Genomic DNA, 20481 nt, shown 5'->3' with positions numbered 1-20481 from the left:
GCATGAGTTGGTGTTTATGGAGGATGGAAGATGGGAGGCCAGCAAGGAAGACAGTGGAGAAATTAAATCTAGAGGTGACAGAAACATGGACAAAATGTTTCTGCAGTGGTGGAGCTAAGGTAGGGGCTGAACTGGATAATGTTTCAAAAGTGGAAATAAGTGGTCTTGATGATAGATAGGATGTGAAGTATAAAACTCAGTCAGACTTCTTCAGCTGAAGGACAAGGTGGCACATAACAGGAAGGAGCAAACCCACATAGGATGAGGACCCTGGACCATCAACCTATTAGTACATTTGAGACGGCCACCTTGGAAATTCTAAGATTTAAGTTTGTAGAGGGAGGCCTCACCCAAGATTATGGCTAGCACCATCCTTTTATTATTTATCCCCTACTTGTTTACTACCTCTCTCACACACTCTCTTGCAGGTAGCACTCAAGCATAACACCATAGTATCTTGTATTCCCTGGAGTTTAGAAGATTGAGGGGTGATCTAATCAAGGTGTTTAAAATAATAAAGGGATTTGATAGAGAGAAATTATTTGCTCTGGTGGGGGAGTCCAGAACAAGGGGGCACAATCTCAAAATTAGAGCTAGGCCGTTCAGGGGTGATGTCTGGAAGCACTTCTTCACACAAAGGGGAGTGGAAATCTGGAACTCTCTCCCCCGAAAGGCTATGGATGCTGGGGGACAATTGAAATTTTCAAGACCGAGATTGATAGATTTTTGTTGGGTAAGGGTATCGAGCGATATGGATCAAAGGCGGGTAAATGGAGTTGACGTACAGATCAGCCATGATCTAATTGAATGGCGGAACAGGTTCGAAGGGCTGAATGGCCTACTGCTGTTCCATGTCCCTGGTATATTGCCATGTAGCTAGTATTTGAAGGGGTGTCTTGTAGCCAACATTCTAACATATGTGTCTCTTCTGTTTCTATAGGAGTTCTCCAAGAACCAACGAGAGCCCCCACAGACCAGCACCTCGCAACCAGCTAACATCACTCTCCACCTGGCACAGAGATACAACCACCCTAGGCAATTGAGATAGTCAGTTTGAGAAGGGAGCACTGAACAAAGTACAGAGCGTGAGTGAGCAGAAAGAGGAGTTGGTCGCAGTGGAGGAGTAGGAGCCTGCTAGCTGGGAGGCGGTCGCCTTTCTCAGCTGCAGAGCCCTAAGATTTGGGCCCCTCAGAGCACCGGTATAAAAGGAGCATGCATCAAGGTGTGTCAGCATATGTTGAGGTGTTCGTGTTCACTACCTGCATCTGCGCAGTTGGCTTTTCTTCAACTCACCACGGAGTGCATGACAATTCCAGGGGCCTCTGGAGTAGACTGCTCTTAACCGAGGTCCTTCAGGCAGTCGGATTGTGTCTCTTCTGTTGGTAAGGAAATGTGCAGCAGGCTTTGTTATCTCGTTTCTGCATACAGCGGGGGGAGATCGTGTTCAAATCCTTCCATGGCCTTGCCGCTCACTATCTCAGCAACCTGCTCCAGCCCGACAACTTCTTGTGCATCCTCGATTGTAATCGCCCCATCATTGGCGGCCATGCCTTCAGCGTCTAGACCCTAAGCTCTGGAATTCCCTCCCTAAACCTCTCCACCTCTCCGCCTTTAAGACGTGCATTAAGCTTTTGATCATCTGTCCTAATATCTCCTTCTTTGGCTTGATGTCAATTTTTGATATTTAGGCTCCTGTGAAACGCTTTGAGGCATTTTACTGCATTATAGCTATATCAATACAAGTTGTTGTTGTCGAGATTGAATGGAGATATCCATTAATGCACGGCTTCACAAACTCATTGCTGCCGCACAGATCACTGGACGTGGTGAGGTCTTGCCGAGCAACAAGGACGTGCCTGGAATAGGTATCAATGAGTCTGCTACTACCCAGGGCAGCACCATCTCTGACCCAACCAGCACCTCGAGTGCGATACTCACCAGCTACTGTGGTGTCACAATGTGGAGGCACTGTTTACACGGCCATCCCATGGTCCAGCACAAGGAGGAATGGGGCCAACTAATTTAGGAGGCTCCCAGACTCCCAGCAGGCAGCCACCTTAGTTACTCGTGCCAGTAGGGAAGCACCTGGAGAGGTACCAGGTTAGGTTCTATACACTCACCAAGGGTGAAACAAACACAGCGTACCTTATTTCAGTTTTGTCCAAAGCATGTTTTCTAGTTGTGCAGAAGAAGATAGCAGATTAAGAGGTGCACATCTATTGTCGTACAGAGGACAACATTGGTGAAGGTTTCTTGCACTACTGCATAGTGACAATGTGCACCTAACAGCTGGCTAAAGAACATAGAGCTTAGCGCTTGAGTCTTTCTGCCTGCAGAGGTATCTGAATGGGGATCTCTTGCAGGTCATTGTCCATGTTCTGCCCTTGGCGGTAGATTGACAATCTGCTTCATGGCTGGGCCACTCTGGATGGCAGCGGACAATAATGATCCTGGAGACCTTGGCAGGACTGCAGTTTAATACGCCCTCTGACCTGTCCAGGCATTGAAAGCGCTGCTATTGTATGCTCAATAATGATCCCTCCCTAAATAAACACAAGTTGTTGATGGCTGCATGGACCTCATTTTATCCACATTCATTGAGAGAGGACAGCTTTTGTCTCCTAGAACCTATCCTGGACTTTGGAGATTCCTGCGATGCAAAAAGATTGCAGCGCCCTCTCATTCCGCTGTCTGTTTTTCATAGTGAAAGGAATGAAGGTATTTTCCCCAGTAAACCATGCACCAGACCTGCTTGATACACCTGTGCACTGTGGGTTGACTGATATTGCTGATTCCTCCTGAGGTAGCTTGGAATGAGCATAAGGCATAAAGCTTTGGTGATCTTATCTGGCACTAGCAACAGCTCCTGTGATAGAGGTTATCTATAGGTCAGATTCGATCAAACAGATCAGTTGCTTCACTACCACTGGATCTGTCAAGGAGTTTGTCCTAGGACATCCCCAGGTAGCTGTGCCTGGATCTATTCACACAACTGCTTGGGGTAAGGGTGAGTAAAGGCAAGTCCACCTGTGAACCCGAGGAACCCCCTTTCATTTTGTGCCTCCAAAATACTTAAATAGAGAGGAGGAGGCCTCAATCCAGTACCAACTCTCGGAATTCAGTTCCAGAAGTGCAGATTCTAGTAGTAGAGCTTTAAGATGTCTTTTCCTGATTAGCCCTGAATGTACCTCCTTTCACGGTCCATAATATACGGGTGTACCAAGTGCACAGCACATTCCCCATCAGACATCACAGACCCATTTCTGCACAATTTGCACACGTTAGAATATTAAAATGAGGCTCTTGCACAGAATATGCACACTCACTTTACACTGGCCTATAAAGCCAGGTAGAAAAGTCAGCGTCGCACGATTTAGACGCGTGTCTGGTGCTGTCGATCTCCCAGCCCCACCTGCCCGTTCCATACTGGCACCAACCACATTTGTCCTGTTGTTCCTTTAACCAAAATCACCATTTAAGAAAAAAAGATGGCGGTGTTGTCCATTTAAAAAAAAATGTTTCCATGAAACAATTCTGCACACTATAATCATATGTGTGTGCATCTTAAACGGTATTTTTCTCTCAATGCTACAGTAAATGATGTACAGTATGTATAGTTATCAGGCTATTGTAGTGAGATTTATTGTACAACAGTGCTTGGCCAGTGGATATTTCAGGGTTTCTAGAAATTCCACTCACCTGTAGCAGTTACTTTCCAGCTCTGGTGAATTGAAAAGCAAAGCAACTCACCAGCGAGAAGTAACATTCATGTATTTTCTTTCCCATCTTGATCCTTTCCTGCTTTTTTCTCTGTTTTCTTGCTGTCTCCAATCCTTTGAGTTAATGTAGCTGTTCCCCTTCCCTGTTGTCAAACTTCATTAATCCCAAAGGCTTGTTTTCCAATTAATTGCACTGATGTTAAAGCTTGTCCAGCAATAGACTTTGTTTTGCAAATGTAAAGTTACTTAAAGCGATCTTTTTTTTTTAAAAAAGATCATCCGTCACAAGCAACTTTATACAAAAACTTCAGCCCTAATTGAAGTGCAGTATTAGCAGAGTATGCCAAAAAGTCAATGTGTGGAACATTCTGTCTCCCTTCACACCCATCAGTATTGCACCATCCGTAGGGAAGGCTTTCATGGTTTAATTGAGTTGTGCCCTCCATATTTGTCACTAGATCAACATTTCACACTTTTTAAAAGAAATATGTATCCTCTACACATCTATTATAAAATTCTTGCATCTGTACACACTTCCTGTGAGCAACACTTGACTTCCTGTTGTCATTTTTTTGTTACATAATTTATGTCAACTTTTTCCAATTATTAATTCCAATGCCCACATTTTGTTTAGGTACAGCTCATCACTCTAGGAAACTGGCCAGTGAATTTCCATAAATTGCACAAAATGCTTTTGGAATATTTTTTCAGTCACCATTTTTTCCTCAGTAACTGAAACTTCTAATGTCCAAAATAACGGTTTAAATAGAAAAAGCAAAACAAAATACATATTTCTGAATAACATGATTAAATGTATCCCCTGAACTGTTTCATGTATTTTAATATCTTAATATTTTTACTTGAAGGCCTCAGTCTCTCTCACAAGCCTGGGTGCAGACATGATATTTTTACCCCAGAGCTATGGCTCTATGAGCTGAATTTGGACTGTGCAGTCTGAGCATTCGCAGTGCACCTAATTTCTCAGGATACATCAGTATCATGCATTCAGCCTGTGCTGGTGGAATATTCTTCTTTAGATTCTAGTATTCTCAGCTCAGTAACTTTTCTTCAAATAATTTTGAAAAACAAAATGGCAAAATTTAAAAGCTTTATTTAGGTAAGCGTTATAAAGTTTTTTTTGAAAAAATAGGCCGCGAGTGTGTGAGAGAGTGCAAATAAAATCACTACGAATTAGACATCTGTTCTTATTTTTGTTTTGCATCTATAAACAAGAAAGAGCATTAAGCAGAGAGAGAAAGCTTTTCCTTCATTTAATGTTCATTTTTCAAAAAAACAGTTGAATAGTGGGAAACCAATGCTAATCACTTAGACCTGTGAGATAGACATTCAAATTATATTTTTTACATAGAATTTTGAAAATAGCCCCTTTGATGAAAGCAGATCGGGGGGAAGGATAGGATGGGGATGATAATGGAGCCAGAGTTATTGGGAAGGGAGCCACTAAGAGCCATATTTTCTCCGCAACTCCCACCCCAAATGCAGCCCGCAGCCATTGTGGCTCCGTCCCCCCACCCCATGTCACATCAAATCACCTACCACCTCCCAGCTCACAGGAAAAAGGCAAACGAGAGAGAGAGAGAGAGAAGTAACAAGGAGGTGTTATGGGGAGGGAAGCCAAAGAGAAAAGAAAGAGAGAGCTAGAAGAGGAGAGATGGAGCAAGAAACAGCAAAGATAGGTAATAGAATGACCCATTGAGCTGGATATCCCTCTGCTATCCTGCCGAAAGATAGCAATGGAAAATGGGACCGCAAAGCCTACTGCCACCTCACCATCCCGTATTAAAACTCTTGCACCTTCCCGTCAACATTTTTTGGTTTTAATTCACGTGTCCACATTTTATAATGGAAACTGCCTATGTCACATAACTACACCATCTAGCAGGAGGGTGTAATTACTGCATGACAAGTTTTCATCAGCAGTTTCTATTATAAATAGTAAGTTACAATGGAAATATAAAAATAAGGACTTCAATATGACGACTAATTACATCTGCAAACCCCTTGTCCAAATACCCTCTGACCCCATCTCACCCGAGGACTACACGGTCTTGACTCCGCATGTTGCAGTGCTACATGAGGTCGACTCATATCACGATACTGTTTCTGTTCAATGCTCAATGCAATTTGAAGACCGTATGAATCAATTCCAGAGTGTACTGCGCAGTGGTGCTGGTTGACTGATAACTACTTTTAGTTCCATGATTCTTTTTATAATGACCAGATATTCAGTTTGCCCGGAATTAAAAGTAGTGCAAGCAGCAGTATTTGGGCAATTTGCTATTTAGATCAACATGCTCTGCTAATACTTGAACTGATACTGCGACACAATTGAAATGTCGGATTTGCCTGATGCCGAAGTATCCTGAAAGGAATGTTTTAGTTTTATTGGTAGTCAGTCGAGAAGCCTACATACTTTGACCAACTTTTCCCAACCCAGCAGTGAGGCTTTCTTAAACATTTGTTACATTTGCCTTTCCTCATGTAACCTTGGATGTGGTATTCCTCAGAGCAACAAGTAGTGGAACTGCTGCTACTTTTTCAACTTGACATATTACTACTGCCAAAATATTGAATGTTCCTCTCACTGGTGATATTTGAGAATGGGAATATGGATGTCTCCATGGAGTAGCACCCCTGATACCTCACCGAGTAAAGACACAGACACTGCTTGGTGTTGCACTAAGCCATGAAGATCAGAAGGTCCTAGCTTTGATTCTTGGCCTGTGCTGGGTTAGCTCATCTCTTCCGGGGCAGCAGCAGGGTGCTACAATTGGCCTCAGTACCTCTGTGACAATACAAGGAAAAATGAGCCTGGATCCTGCTCCTGATCACCATCCAGTCTCTGCTGAAAGGAGACCATGTGCGGAAGTCGGGCTATTGACCTTTGAAGAATGGCCACTTGGGATATACTGGAGGACGTTCTAAGGCGTACCGTGGAACTAAGCTCCAGGCTATGTTCCTTTCCGTTGTTTTCTCAGCAGAAATGCCTTGACTCCATTTGGCTTCTCCCCATGTGGGAGAATCCTGAGCATGACAGTTACATGGGTAAGATGGGTATAGAGGGATATGGGCCAAGTGCAGGCAATTGGGACTAGCTTAGTGGTATAAACTGGGCGACATGGACATGTTGGGCCGAAGGGCCTGTTTCCATGTTGTAAACTTCTATGATTCTACGACATGTCATTGAACCAATCTCCAGCCTGCCACCTTTCCCTTCATGTTTAATTCTCCTTACATCTCCAAAACTTAACCACTTCCAAAGTTACAGTGAGGATGGCAAAACTGATGGAAACTGGTCTGATGGAAATGAAAGATTCCAGGTCGATTATTTGCACCTGATCCAAATCCAAATCCAATTTTAAACCAGCTGCATGAGGTTGGTGTTCAATAATGAACCAACACTGGAATCAGTGCGTTTAAACATTGCTTTTGAATTTTGGATGGAATCTTCAGTGAATAATTATAATGTGCATGCGTTAAGTTTTTTTTTGGTTTCGTTAATGTTTTAATTCATCTGGATTTCATAGCAAAACAAAAATTGTTTCTTTTTAGACAGAGAAAGTGAAAAAGGAAAAGAGACACTCATCTCCTAGTCCAGTGTCCAGTGTCACATCTACACTCAGAAAGTCTCAGTCTCCAGCAAAAATGTCCAAAAGGTCATCTTCACCTGCAGTGAAGTAAGTTGTGATGTATATTGGCCAAAGATTGGCATGAGCCTAGGCTGAGTGGTAGCATTCCTGCCACCAAGTCAGAAGATTTTAGGTTCGAGCTCCACTTCAGACAAGCCCGGTGGGTGGAGATGAGAGTTCTGGTCTCTGAACATTGGGTCGACATCCAGTGTGGGCTCGCGTCCAATGGGAGTGGAATGGCGACCTCCTCCATCTCATCTAACCAGTCCTCCAGGCCAGGTTAACAACCTATCCACATTAAAAAAGGATCTTGGTTATAGAAACAACCCAGAGCACGATCTGCTGGATATAAAAGCAGTGGAAGAAATGGGCTGCCTCGTGTACCATTAGGCATGGAAGAAAAGATTGGCTTGAGTACTAATCAGTGATATGGCGGAGATGCAATGAGGAGAAACCCCACATACAGACGACATGTGATGAAGACCCATGTGTTGTGATTTAGATCCTATAAGTAGACTGACCAGACAACTGCCAGATGGCAAGTGGAGTTATGCTCATCCCCAGATAGTAATAACATCGTACAGGTCTTGCTGATGCAAGCTGCTCGTAATAATTACATGCAATTAAAAGTCATATGGCTGAATTTCTCTGGAAGGCCTTTTGGAGGTGCATCTGGGGTGAGACACCCACTCAGCCCTGACCCCATCCCACTTTCTCAAGTTCGGGGGCACTTTTATGACTCTGGTGGATGTCTATGGCAAAATTGCCCCATTTTTTGAGGGGATTCTGCCATGGATTGCAGTAGGAAAACCCTGGCCTTTTCATTTTCACCTGCAGGCAGATGTATTACGCACCCTCTCCCAAATGGGTAGGAAATTTCAACAGGATAGGGCACCCGACATAATTGGGTCACGTTCCAATTTCCCTACTCACCCTCTGACCCCGTATATGGAATTATTACATCGAAACTGTGTGGGAAATCGGCCTACTTGTGTCTCATGTACAGCACCACACGTGCTTAACACACCCAGTGTCTGTAGTACCGTAAACTATTCATTGAGCTTTGATTGGCTCAGGACATCCCAAAATGCTTTACAGCCAGTGAAGTACTTTTGAAGTATAGTCACTGTTGTATTGTAGCAAATGCGGCAGCTAATTTGCGCACAGCAAGATCCCACAAACAACAATGTGATAATGACCAGATAATCTGTTTTAGTGATGTTGGTTGAGGGATAAATATTTTTCCAGATCACCGGGGAGAACTTTCCTGCCCTTTTTCTTATAGTGCAGTGGGATCTTTTACGTCCACCTGAGAGATCAGGCCGGGCCTTGGTTTAACATCTCATCCAAAAGGCGACACCTCCTTCAGTGCAGCACTCCCTCAGCACTGCACTGGAATGTCTGACTCAAGTATGTGCTTAAATCTCTGGAGTGGGACTTGAACCCACAACCTTCTGACTCAGGAGCGAGAGTGCTCCCACTGAGCCATGGCTTACAGTTGATAAATGATATAAAAACATATACAAAAGTGAAAATTACACACTGAATTTTACAGTTTGTTTATAAGATACTTAATGGACTGAGTAGAATAGTAACACTACGTCAGTTTGTCAAATATGCATTAAGCATGTGTGAAGATTTAATAGTTCCTTTGGAATTTTTGCTTATCTTTCTGCAGGGCCAGTTCGAAGATTCGAACCCAGTCTCCGAGCTCTATCAAAGAGTTCCCGCCATCTCCAACTTCCAGCGGAAAGTCTTCTCCCATGAGAAGACGGCCATCTTCTAATAACATTGCAGAGAGTGGAAAAAAGAGCAAAGAGAAGGGGGAGGTGACTCGGCAGAAATCAGAGGAGGCTGCAGGAGGTGACATTAGATCACCTGAAAGTGAGACACCATCAGTGACAACACCAGTCAAAGAGCATGAAAGGAAGAAGGCAGCTCTGGGCGAAGGTGCGTAGAGTATGAAAATATTTCAGATGGTCTGGAACGTATAGAGAGACCTGTTTAATATAAACTTTGTGCACCATAGTAATTGAGACTACAGGAATGGTCTGACGATTTCAACAGGATTTATTCTGCTATTGTGGAACAGTACTTGACATTTGGTGGCAGTGCATGATGTCCCAACATTCATGGTAAGACCCACTAAAGGGACAGCATCATTGCTAGCTGAATCGCAGCACCGACGCACTGTACCACAGATTGCTACAACACAGGTGTGTATCTATGCGCGAGTTCAAATCCCACCAGGGCAGTTTGAGAATTTGAATTCAGTTAAAAATCTGGAAATAAAAAGCCGGTGTCAGTAAAAGTGACCATGAAGCTGTCGGATTGTCGTAAAAACCCAACTGGTTCACTAATGTCCTTCAGGGAATGAAATCTGCCGTCCTTACCCGGTCTGGGCCTCTATGTGACTCCAGTCCCACACCAACGTGGTTGACTCTTAACTGTCCTCTGAAGTGGCCCAGCAGGACACTCAAATTGTATCAAACTCAGGGCAACTAGGGATGGGCAATGGGGGAAAAGCTGGTGGGAAGAGAAAAAAGGGGAAGGCTGTGATTCATTTTCTTTTCTCTTTTATAGATCATCTTTTTTTCTGACCCTGCCCCTATTCCCTGGCTCTGTTCCTTCTTATAAGCTGTTCTTGTGTAACATCTTCAAGTTCTGACGAAAGGTTCTCGACCGGAAACGTTAGCCCTACTCTTCCTCTCTCGGCGGAGGCTGCCTGACCCGCTCTGTGATTCTATTTTAGATTTACAGCATCTGCAGCATTTTGCTTTTTGCACCTCACTGACGTTCAGTTACATTCTCAGCAATTAATCCACTTGGAGCAAACCCATTGGCCCTGATAATTACGGGGAGGGTGCGAGGGAGCACGGGGATATCCCGGCAAGGGGATGCGGAGATCCTGCCAACTTAACAGCAGGACCTTATTATAATTTTTTTCCTTCCGTTTCCTGCCAACAAATTGACAGGCAGGAAAACCAGGAGTACTGGGCAGCAGTCGGGAACCCTTGGGGACAGTCTCCGGCACTTGGGAGGGGGGAGAGAGCGAGAGATCAGAGCTTGGTGGGAGTGGGGGGGGAGGGCGTGGGAGGTCGGCCGCGATCGGCAGAGGTGAGGCTGAAGACACCCTTGAGGGGTCGGGGGAAGCACTCCTGCTCCTCCTGGCCCACAAGGAGTGCTGGAAAAGGCATTTACCTTCTGGATCCGGCTGCTCCCGCCTCCTTTTCACTGCCGGGTTTCCCGAGCCCTGGAAAACCGGCTGGTAAATGTTAAATTTAAATCAGGCTCCCAATTGGCCTGTGGAAGAACGTCAACGGGCGCATACACGGAGGGTAGGGGTCACATTCCCCCATTTAAATTTTACCCACCATTGTCCCGGACCCTCTACCGCCTTTCGTGTGGGGGTTAATATTGAGACCATTGTGTATTTTCCATGATTTTGTATTGAAATACAGGCACACATTATGACCTGCTTCCTTCACCCGGTTCAGATATTAAAGTGGATTCTTTTTCTCATTGTTGTGTTCCAATTAATTTACTGCTCTGCAGAATAGCACCTGTGAGCGAGCCATCTCTCCACATTTCTCTTTCAGACACATCCAGTTCTAAGACCATGGCAGGAACAACTAACGCAGAGGAAGCAGCTAAACTTCTAGCAGAAAGACGAAGACATGCACGGCTGCAGAAGGAGATGGAGGAGCAGGAGCGGAGAGAGCAGGAGGAAGCTGAAAGGTAATGCGCTATATTTACAAACCATGATGATAACCAGGCTTCAACACGATGAAGGTTTTGTATTCATTGCTGTATTCTGATCCTCCGATATCTCTTTACATCTACAACTTGCATTAATACAGCACCTTTAACGTAGCCAAATGTTCCAAGATGCTTGACAGGAGCGTAAATCAGACAAAATTTGACAGCGAGCCACATAAAGAGATATGAGGACAGGCTTGGTCAAAGAGGTAGGTTTTAAGGAGTGTCTTAAAGGAGGAGAGAGATGGAGTGAGGTAGAAAGGCATAGAGGATTAGGGAGGGAATTCTAGAGCTTAGGGCCTAGGCAACTGAAGGCTCAGCCACCAACGGTGGGGCAAAGGAAATCGGGGAAACGCAAGAGGCCAGAATTAGAGGAGCGCAGAGATCTCGGAGGGTTGTACAGCCTGACGAACCTGATTGAATTTTTTGAAGAGGTGACTGAAGTAGTGAACAGGGGAATGTCTATGGGTGTTGTTTATATGGACTTCCAGAAGGCATTCGATAAAGTCCCTCATAGGAGACTGTTAGCTAAAGTTGAAGCTCATGGAATTGAGGGCAAATTATTGACCTGGTTAGGAAATTGGCTGAGCGGCAGGAGACAGAGAGCAGGGATAATGGGCAGGTACTCAAATTGACAGGATGTGACTAGTGGTGTCCCACAGGGATCTGTGTTGGGGCCTCAATTATTCACTGTATTTATTAATGACTTAGATGACGGGATAGAGAGCCTCATATCCAAGTTTGCCAATGACACAAAGATAGGCAGCATTGTAAGCAGTGTAGATGGAAGCACAAAATTACAGACAGATATTAATAGATTAAGTGAATGGGCCAAACTGTGGCAAATGGATTTCAATGTGGGCAAGTGTGAGGTCATCCACTTTGGATCTAAAAAGGATAGATCAGAGTACTTTCTAAATGGTGAAAAGCTCGAAACAGTGGAGATCCAAAGAGACTTAGGGATCCATGTACATAGATCATTCAAATGTCATGGACAGGTACAGAAAATAATCAAAAGGGCTATTGGAATGCTGGCCTTTCTATCTGGAGGACTAGAATACAAGGGGGTAGAAGTTATGCTACGGCTATACAAAGCCCTAATTAGACCACTCCTAGTGTTCAGTTCTGGGCACCGCACCTTAGGAAAGATATATTGGCCTTGGAGGGAGTGCAGTGTAAATTTATTAGAACAATACCTGGACTCCAAGGGTTAAATTACAAGGAGAGATTACACAAACTAGGGTTGTATTCCCTGGAATTTAGAAGATTAAGGGGTGATCTAATCAAAGTTTTCAAAATATTAAGGGGAACTGATCGGGTGGATAGAGAGAAACTATTTCCGCTGGTTGGGGAGTTTAGGACTAGGGGACATAGCCTAAAAATTAGAGCCAGGACTTTCAGGAGTAAAGTTAAGAAACACTTCTGCACTCAAAGTGGGTAGAAGTTTGGAACTCTCTTCCGCAAACAGCAGTTGATGCTAGCTCAATTATTAATTTTAAATCTGAGATTGATAGATTTTTGTTAACCAAAGGTATCAAGGGATTATGGGTCTAAGGCGAGTATATGGAGTTAGGTCATAGATCAGCCATGATCTCACTGAAGGGCGGAAGAGGCTCGAGGGGCTAAATGGCCTCCTCCTGTTCCTGTGTTCCTGGAGGAGGTTACAGAGATAGGGAGGGGCGAGACCATGGAGGGATTTGAACACAAGGATGAGAATTTTAAAATCAAGGCATACCTGGACCGGGAGCCAATGTGGGTCAGCGAACACAGGGGTGATGGGTGAATGGGATTTCGTGAGAGTTAGGATATGGGCAGCAGAGTTTTGGATGAGCTGAAGTTTACGGAGGGTGAAAGGTGGGAGGCCGGCCAGGAGAGCATTGGAATAGATGAGTCTAGAGGTAACAAAAGCACGGATATCTGCGGTTCTCACATAATTCCTCATTCACTGGCCTCTTAAAGTGCAGCCTTTGTTAGAAGATACCATGAGGTATACAAGAGCATAGCCTCAAAAGTGCTTTGCTTCCCCAAGGTGACATGGCTGAGATTAGAAGTGTAACAAGCAGGAGATCAATGTGGATCTATGTCTCACCTTTATTTGATGTATAACAATCCCTTATCGAGCTACAAATACTGTTCACACCAGGTCTGTGTGTTAACATGTGTCGATCTGGATTAACCCCAGGAGGAATTTTAAGTGTGTGGGACAAAATGTGCTCATCCTCCACTCGCACGAAAGTAACAAATGACGGCCCAGTAATGCACACTCACCGTGCATTGTCTTTAGTGCGCAGGGCAATCCCATCTCCAACCGTGCATTGACTGAGGCAAAGGCAGGAAGATATTTCTTCCTTCCTGCCCTGGGTCAGCTTCCTGCCCACTGCACCCCAAGAAAACCGGCCAAAAGAGAGCATGAAGTGCATTGAGCAGACAGTAATATATTTAAATAAGATGGGGAGCACTGGGAGAGGGAAATCTAACAATTGGCCAACAGATTGGGTTTCTGCCCAACAACACAGTTTAAAAATAAATCAAAACAGCACCGTTTGAAAATTTTCAGTTTATTGCTTCAATCACCTGGTAAATATTTGCAACATCCATCATTTTTCCTAAAACAAAATGTTAATAGTTGAATTATAGAAGGCTACCCATCATCATGATTGATTGACTATTGTTGGAGATCCTGTGACAGTCCTCTACACCTCTTACAGCAGGGACCTGACCCCTGGTGTGGTGTTTGGGACTGTCCACGGTCACTCTGTCACTGACCTGTTCTGTACTCCAGCTGGGTCACCCCTCCCAGGCTGTGGACACTGTTGACTAATTCAAGGATTAGCTTGTCCGCCTTTTGATGGTGTTTCCTCCATCGAGGGTCCCGCTCCCCTCCTCCAGGGACTCATCCACCCAAAGACATTGGTCCTTTCTGGATGTGACCGGGTTACATAACCACCGCTCGACACTCGGTGCTCACCAATCACAGGTAGCACGTCTACTGTCATTACAGTAACCACCGCCCGACACTCAGTGCTCACCAATCACAGGTAGCACGTCTACTGTCATTACCGTAACCACCGCCCAACACTCGGTGCTCACCAATCACAGGTAGCACGTCTACTGTCATTACCGTAACCACCGCCCGACACTCGGTGCTCACCAATCACAGGTAGCACGTCTACTGTCATTACAGTAACCACCGCCTGACACTCGGTGCTCACCAATCACAGGTAGCACGTCTACTGTCATTACAGTAACCACCGCCCGACACTCGGTGCTCACCAATCACAGGTAGCACGTCTACTGTCATTACAGTAACCACCGCCCGACACTCGGTGCTCACCAATCACAGGTAGCACGTCTACTGTCATTACCGTAACCACCGCCCGACACTCAGTGCTCACCAATCACAGGTAGCACGTCTACTGTCATTACAGTAACCACCGCCCGACACTCGGTGCTCACCAATCACAGGTAGCACGTCTACTGTCATTACCGTAACCACCGCCCGACACTCGGTGCTCACCAATCACAGGTAGCACGTCTACTGTCATTACCGTAACAGGTTTAAGGCTACCCATGAAGCAAGATATTTGATGTCATTGCTATAAGAAAGAGGCTAATGATGAATCGGAATAAATCTGATGCTTGTTAAAGGAAAATGAAGGAAGAGTTGCAGAGAAAAGAAGATGAAGAGAGGGCTCGTCGTGAAGAAGAGGCACGCAAGCTTGAGGAAGAGCGAAGACAGCAGGAACTGGAACGCCAGAGGAAAGCAGAAGAGGAAAGAATCTTAAAAGAACAGCAGGAGAAAGAACTCCTGGCGAGACTTGAACAGCAGGTTAGTGGTGGAGTGATGTTTCATTGTTGCACTGGATATGTATATGATTAACTTTTCCTCACTTCTTTTATCCTTGATTCTCACTCCTGGTTGGCAAATGGACTGAATGCTGTATCGATCCTGGTGCAAGGTTAGATGAGCAGCGTAACACTGTAATGCGACATCTTTTAAAAGGTCTAACTGAAATCTTATCACGCACTACAGTAATTATCAGTGGAACTCAATGCTGTAAAGTTAGGGGTTTAAACACGTGTAGCATAGTGGCTATGTAATTGGACTAATAATAATCCAGAGAACATGGGTTCAAATCCCACCAGGGCAGTTTGAAAGTTTGAATTTGATTTTTAAAAATCTGGAAATAAAAAGCTGGTATCAGTAAAAGTGACTATGAAGCTGTCGGATTGTCGTAAAAACCCAACTGGTTCACTAACGTCCGTTAGGGAAGAAAATCTGCCGTCCTTACCGGGTCTGGGCCTATATGTGACTCCAGTCCCACACCAACGTGGTTGACTCTTAACTGCCCTCTGAAGTGGTCTAGCAACACACTCAGTTGTTCAAAAAAGAAGGCCCACCACCACCTTCTCAGGGTAACCAGAGATGGGCAATAAACGCCAGCCTTGCCAGCGGAACCCACATCCCAAGAATGAATTTTTAAAAACTTGTCAGTCATTGCATAGCCAGGCTGATCACAAGCTTCAAACCTTTTGCTGAGTTTAGTACAGTACTTTGCAGCGACATTTGTCAGTTTATTAGTACACGATAGGGCCAAAATTGCAAGGCTTCACTGCCAACGCCAGAGCCACACTAGACACAGAGGGCGCACAATCGGGCTAAAGTATTGTAACCTATCTCTGCCCTCGCATGCATCCAGTGAGGCTTGTGATTTCTTTTATAACTAAAATGCTCTATAGTTCACTTATTTTCCTGATTTAACTTCACAATATTCTGTTTAGAAACTTGCAAAAAATATAAGGCTGTAGGTAGTGCAATTATAGCTTCTGAGACTCGCAGCCAGAGAGGTTATTTGAAAATGTAGCTTACACATCCAGACATTTTGCCAATTCTTGTTACATATTGAAACCTGTGTTAAAGGAACAGACGTCTCATCACGAGAGGGAGAATCGCTGGAACAGCCACATATTATTCTTATCACAGTGACATGGTAGCACTTTCTTAGAACTTTCTTTTTTAGTGTGAATCTTGTGCCCCTCACGCTGAGGTCTGTTAATTCTACTTCGAATATTCAGCAGGTTAGAGAAGTGCAAAGAAGAACACTCAGTGATCCACCATTTCTCCATTTCCCACAGTGTCTTGTGGCCTCTCTTAGTGAGATTGCTAAATTGGGGCCAAATTAAGTCCAGTTTTGCTTCTTCGGTTCATGCCCCCTAGGAACTTGGTTAAGACTGCAAACGTGATCCTGCCCCCTCGCCATGAATATCGGGGCCTCTATATCTACCCAATAGAATCCCTTTATCATTTTAACCAACTCGACTACATAGAATGTACAGCACAGAAACAGGCCATTCAGCTCAACTGATCTGTGCCGGTGTTTATGCTCCACATGAGCCTCCTCCCTCCTTACTTTATCTCACCCTATCAGGATATCCTTCTATTCCATTCTCCCTCATGTGCTTATCTAGCTTCCCCTTAAATGTATCTGTGCTATTTGCCTCAACTACTCCTTGTGGTAGTGAGTTCCACATTCTCACCACTCTCTGGGTAAAGAAGTTTCTCCTGAATTCCCTATTGATTTATTAGTGACTATTTTGATACACTCGTGGGATCGTGCCCATTGAATGAGTGTCTATTTCGAGGTTTTACGTGGCTCGTCCACGTTGCAATATCCAGCTTCACCACAGCCAAGTTGGGCCGGCTACTAGTGAATCGCAGGTACTTTGGGTGGGGAGGAGGGGTTGATCTGTGATTGGGAAAACAGACGTTACCGACAGGTTCACTGGGCATGGAATCCACCATAACGGAGAGATGTGACTGAGCTAGTGTCGTTTGGTTAGCGGCAATGCTCTCCGATTACCCATGATCATCATCTGATGATTGCGCTTTATTACTAATTATCACACATCAGACAACGTACAATAACATAACAACAATGGATTTAACATGTAATGTATTTACAGAGAGTCGGATTAGCGGCTGTTTAGTTGACCCATCAACTTTGTCATTTCAACGTCCATATTAGTGTCTCGTGTTTCGGGGACCCCCCGCAGGGTTGCTTCTATTCTGGTTTCCATACCCACTGAAATATGGACTAAATGATTTATCAGCTCTCCTCTTGGAATGCCTTCCTCAAGGTTATGTGACGCTCTCTTAGACATCACCAGCTGAGAACTACTCTCGCGGTCCCCTGGTCTTTGGAATTGACTGACAGTCCGTTCTAGTCCAGTCTTCCACAATTTGGTTTACAGCTGGGCACTTGTAGATCTTGCCAGTTGCCATCCTCCATCTCGATAGAGGCTTGTGATGCTAGGACTGCAGGAGTCACTCCAGCGGTGCAGCTTTTGTATTTTACGCCTTGGTTGGCTGCCACCAATCGGCGGGGAGGTTTTTTGCCCGGTACCAAACCCATCCGGACGTGAGCAAACTCACATATTTTTGTTTTAGAAGGTTCCCCTCCTGAGGGAGTGTGATCTCCGTCAGATCACCCTTTGTGCATTCTTTGAGCAGTCGAATCAGCCACGTGTCGTAAGGAGGCTGGCGGGAACACGACTCACTGTGACCGAGAACACACGAGAATCACAGTTACAGTAAGACGAAGACTTCACCAAATGAGTGCTAGTTGGGTCGCGATTTAACAGCAGAGCTGCACGACTACAGCTACCATCCTACTGTAACCGGACTTACTAAAACAAACACTGGCTGAGGGCAAGTCATTACCCCCAACATTTGGTTCCACACTAGGCATCTGCCTGGGCTCTTGCCTGGACAGGTCAAGAGAGAAATCACTTACCTCCGCGGGTCTATGCAGATCACCCGTTAAGCAAGTTCTTTGAACAGCCCATTCAGCCAAAGATGTTATGTTGTTTCCAGCGGGACCATGTGGAGGCACGGCTCACTGTGACCGAGAACTTACAAAACTGTTAAAGCTATAGCAACCAGAGGGCAACACTCCGAGACCACCTACTAAAGCCTCGAAGAGAGTCTTAGTTACTCCCGCCATATATTTATGGCCCCTAGTTCTGGTCTCCCCCGCAAGTGGAAACATCTTCTCTACGTCTATCCTATCAAACCCTTTCATAATCTTTAAGACCTCTATTAGGTCACCCCTCAGTCTTTTCTTTACTAGAGAAAGGAGCCCCAGCCTGCTCAATCTTTCTTGATGAGTATATCCTCTCATTTCTGGTATCATCCTAGTAAATCATTTTTGTACCTTCTCCAGTGCCTGTATATCTTTTTTATAATATGGAGACCAGAACTGTGCACAATACTCCAAGTGAGGTCTAACCAAAGTTCTGTACAAGTTTAACATAACTTCTCTGCTTTTCAATTCTATTCCTTGAGAAATTAACCCCAGTGCTTGGTTTGCCTTTTTTATGGCCTTATTAACCTGTGTCACTACTTTTAGTGATTTGTGTATCTGTACCCCCAGATCCCTCTGTTCCTGTACCCCATTTAGACTCTTATTATCCAAGGGGTATGTGGCCCCCTTATTCTTCCTACTAAAATGTACCACCTCACACTTACCTATATTGAAATTCATTTGCCATTTACACAACCATTCTACAAGTTTATTAATGTGTTCCTGTATTTTCTCGCAGTCTTCCTCGGTATTAACCATACCCCACAACTTGATATCATCCGCAAATTTTGAAATTGTACTTGTGATTCCCAAGTCCAAATCGTTTATGTAAATGGTGAACAGCAGTGGTCCCAGCACCAATCCTTGTGGAACACCACTTCCCACCTTTTGCCAGTCTGAGTAACTATCTTTAACCCCTACTCTCTGGATAGCAAGCTGGCTACAAAACAGAAAACATTCTGCTACTTGTCCCCTGACTCCACATGCTCTGACCTTAGTCATGAGTCTATTTCGTGGTACCTTATCAAAGACCTTTTGAAAATCCAAATATCTACTATATTACCCTTATCTACCCTTTCTGTTACTTCTTCAAAGAATTCAATAAGGTTGATCGAGCATGACCTTCCCTTTTGAAATCCATGCTGACTATTCTTTATTATATTTTCGGTTTCTAGATGTTTTTCTATTACAGCTTTGAGTAAGGATTCCATTATCTTTCCTACCACCGACGTTAAGCTAATTGGTCTATAGTTCCCTGGACTTGTTCTATCTCCCTTTTTAAATATAGGAATCACATTACCTGTCCGCCAGTCCTCTGGCACTGTTCCCTTTTCTAATGAATTATGTAATACTGCCTCTACATTCTCTTCCTTAACTTCTTTTAATATGCGTGGATGCAATCCATCCGGACTTGGGGATTTATCCTCTCTCAGTTTGATTAGTTTATCAATTATCTTCCCCCCCTTCTATCTTAAATGTCTTTATACTTTTTTTGATCTCTTCTTCTAATGTCATTCCCACCGTGCTAGTCTCCCTGTAAATACTGAAGCAAAGTAATTATTCAATATTTCTGCCATTTCGCTGTCATTACCTGTGAGTTTATTGTGTGTATCCCTGAGTGGCCCTATCCCTATCCTGATTTTTCTTTTGTTATTTATGTGCCTTTACTATTTCTTTTTATAATCCTTGATAATTTAATTTCATAGTTTCGTACTTTGCCTTCCTAATTGTTTTTTTAAACTTCTTTCCTAACCTTTTCATCATCCACTCTTTTGTTGCTCTATGTACTTACTATGCCTTTTTCTTTAGTTTCAATTTTGCCCATATTTCTTTATTTATCCATGGTGTGTCATTCCTGGTTAGTTTGTTCTTGCTTTTTAGTGGAATATATTTCTCCTGGACTCTCTTGACCACCATTTTAAATGTTTCCCACTGCTGTTCTATTTCTGCGTTGTCAGTAAATTTTCCCAGTTTATTTTTCCTAGTTCCATTCTCATCCCCTCAAAATCAGCTTTTTTCCAATTTATTACTTTGGTCTTTGGTTTACTTATGTCTTTCTTAATCTTGATTTTAAACATTAGAATGTTGTGATCGCTATTGCCTAGATGTTCCCCTATGCTTACTTCTCTTATCTGTTCTGGTTCATTTCCTATTACTAGGTCTAGCAATGATTCCTCTCTTGTTGGGCTTTCTGTATACTGGGTAAGAAAGGAGTCCTGCACACATTGTAAAAACTCCATTCCCTGTACCCCTTTTCCAACCTCCTCTTGTCAGTTTATTTGGTGGTAGTTAAAATCACCCATAATTATTATTCTATGTCCTTTACTCATTTCACATATTTGCTTATATATTTCTTCCTCTAGCTCCTTTCCACTATTAGGTGGTCTGTAGTATACTCCTATTAGTGTGATTAATCCCATTTCTTTTTTCAATCCGTATGGATTGTGTTTCTATCCTTCTGTTAGTTATGTCCCTTTTTTCTACTGCCAT

General features: G+C 44.0%; 1 protein-coding gene across 5 annotated transcripts in view; it reads left to right on the top strand.

Annotated features, from left to right (window-relative positions):
- LOC137327050 (MAP7 domain-containing protein 2-like) overlaps positions 1–20481 on the top strand; it is a 223939-nt gene that overhangs the window by 166027 nt on the left and 37431 nt on the right. For all 5 annotated transcript variants that reach the window (XM_067992442.1, XM_067992441.1, XM_067992440.1 and 2 more), the window contains 4 exons: positions 7293–7417; positions 9048–9319; positions 10969–11107; positions 14777–14957. In XM_067992442.1, the coding sequence (XP_067848543.1) occupies positions 7293–7417; positions 9048–9319; positions 10969–11107; positions 14777–14957 (717 nt within the window). The remainder of the gene's footprint in view (positions 1–7292; positions 7418–9047; positions 9320–10968; positions 11108–14776; positions 14958–20481) is intronic.

This window comes from Heptranchias perlo, chromosome 11 (genome assembly GCF_035084215.1).
Source record: "Heptranchias perlo isolate sHepPer1 chromosome 11, sHepPer1.hap1, whole genome shotgun sequence".
Classification (NCBI taxonomy): domain Eukaryota; kingdom Metazoa; phylum Chordata; class Chondrichthyes; order Hexanchiformes; family Hexanchidae; genus Heptranchias; species Heptranchias perlo.
The sequence above is the reverse complement of the archived record's forward strand: the minus strand, read 5'-3'. Positions and strand labels throughout refer to the sequence as shown.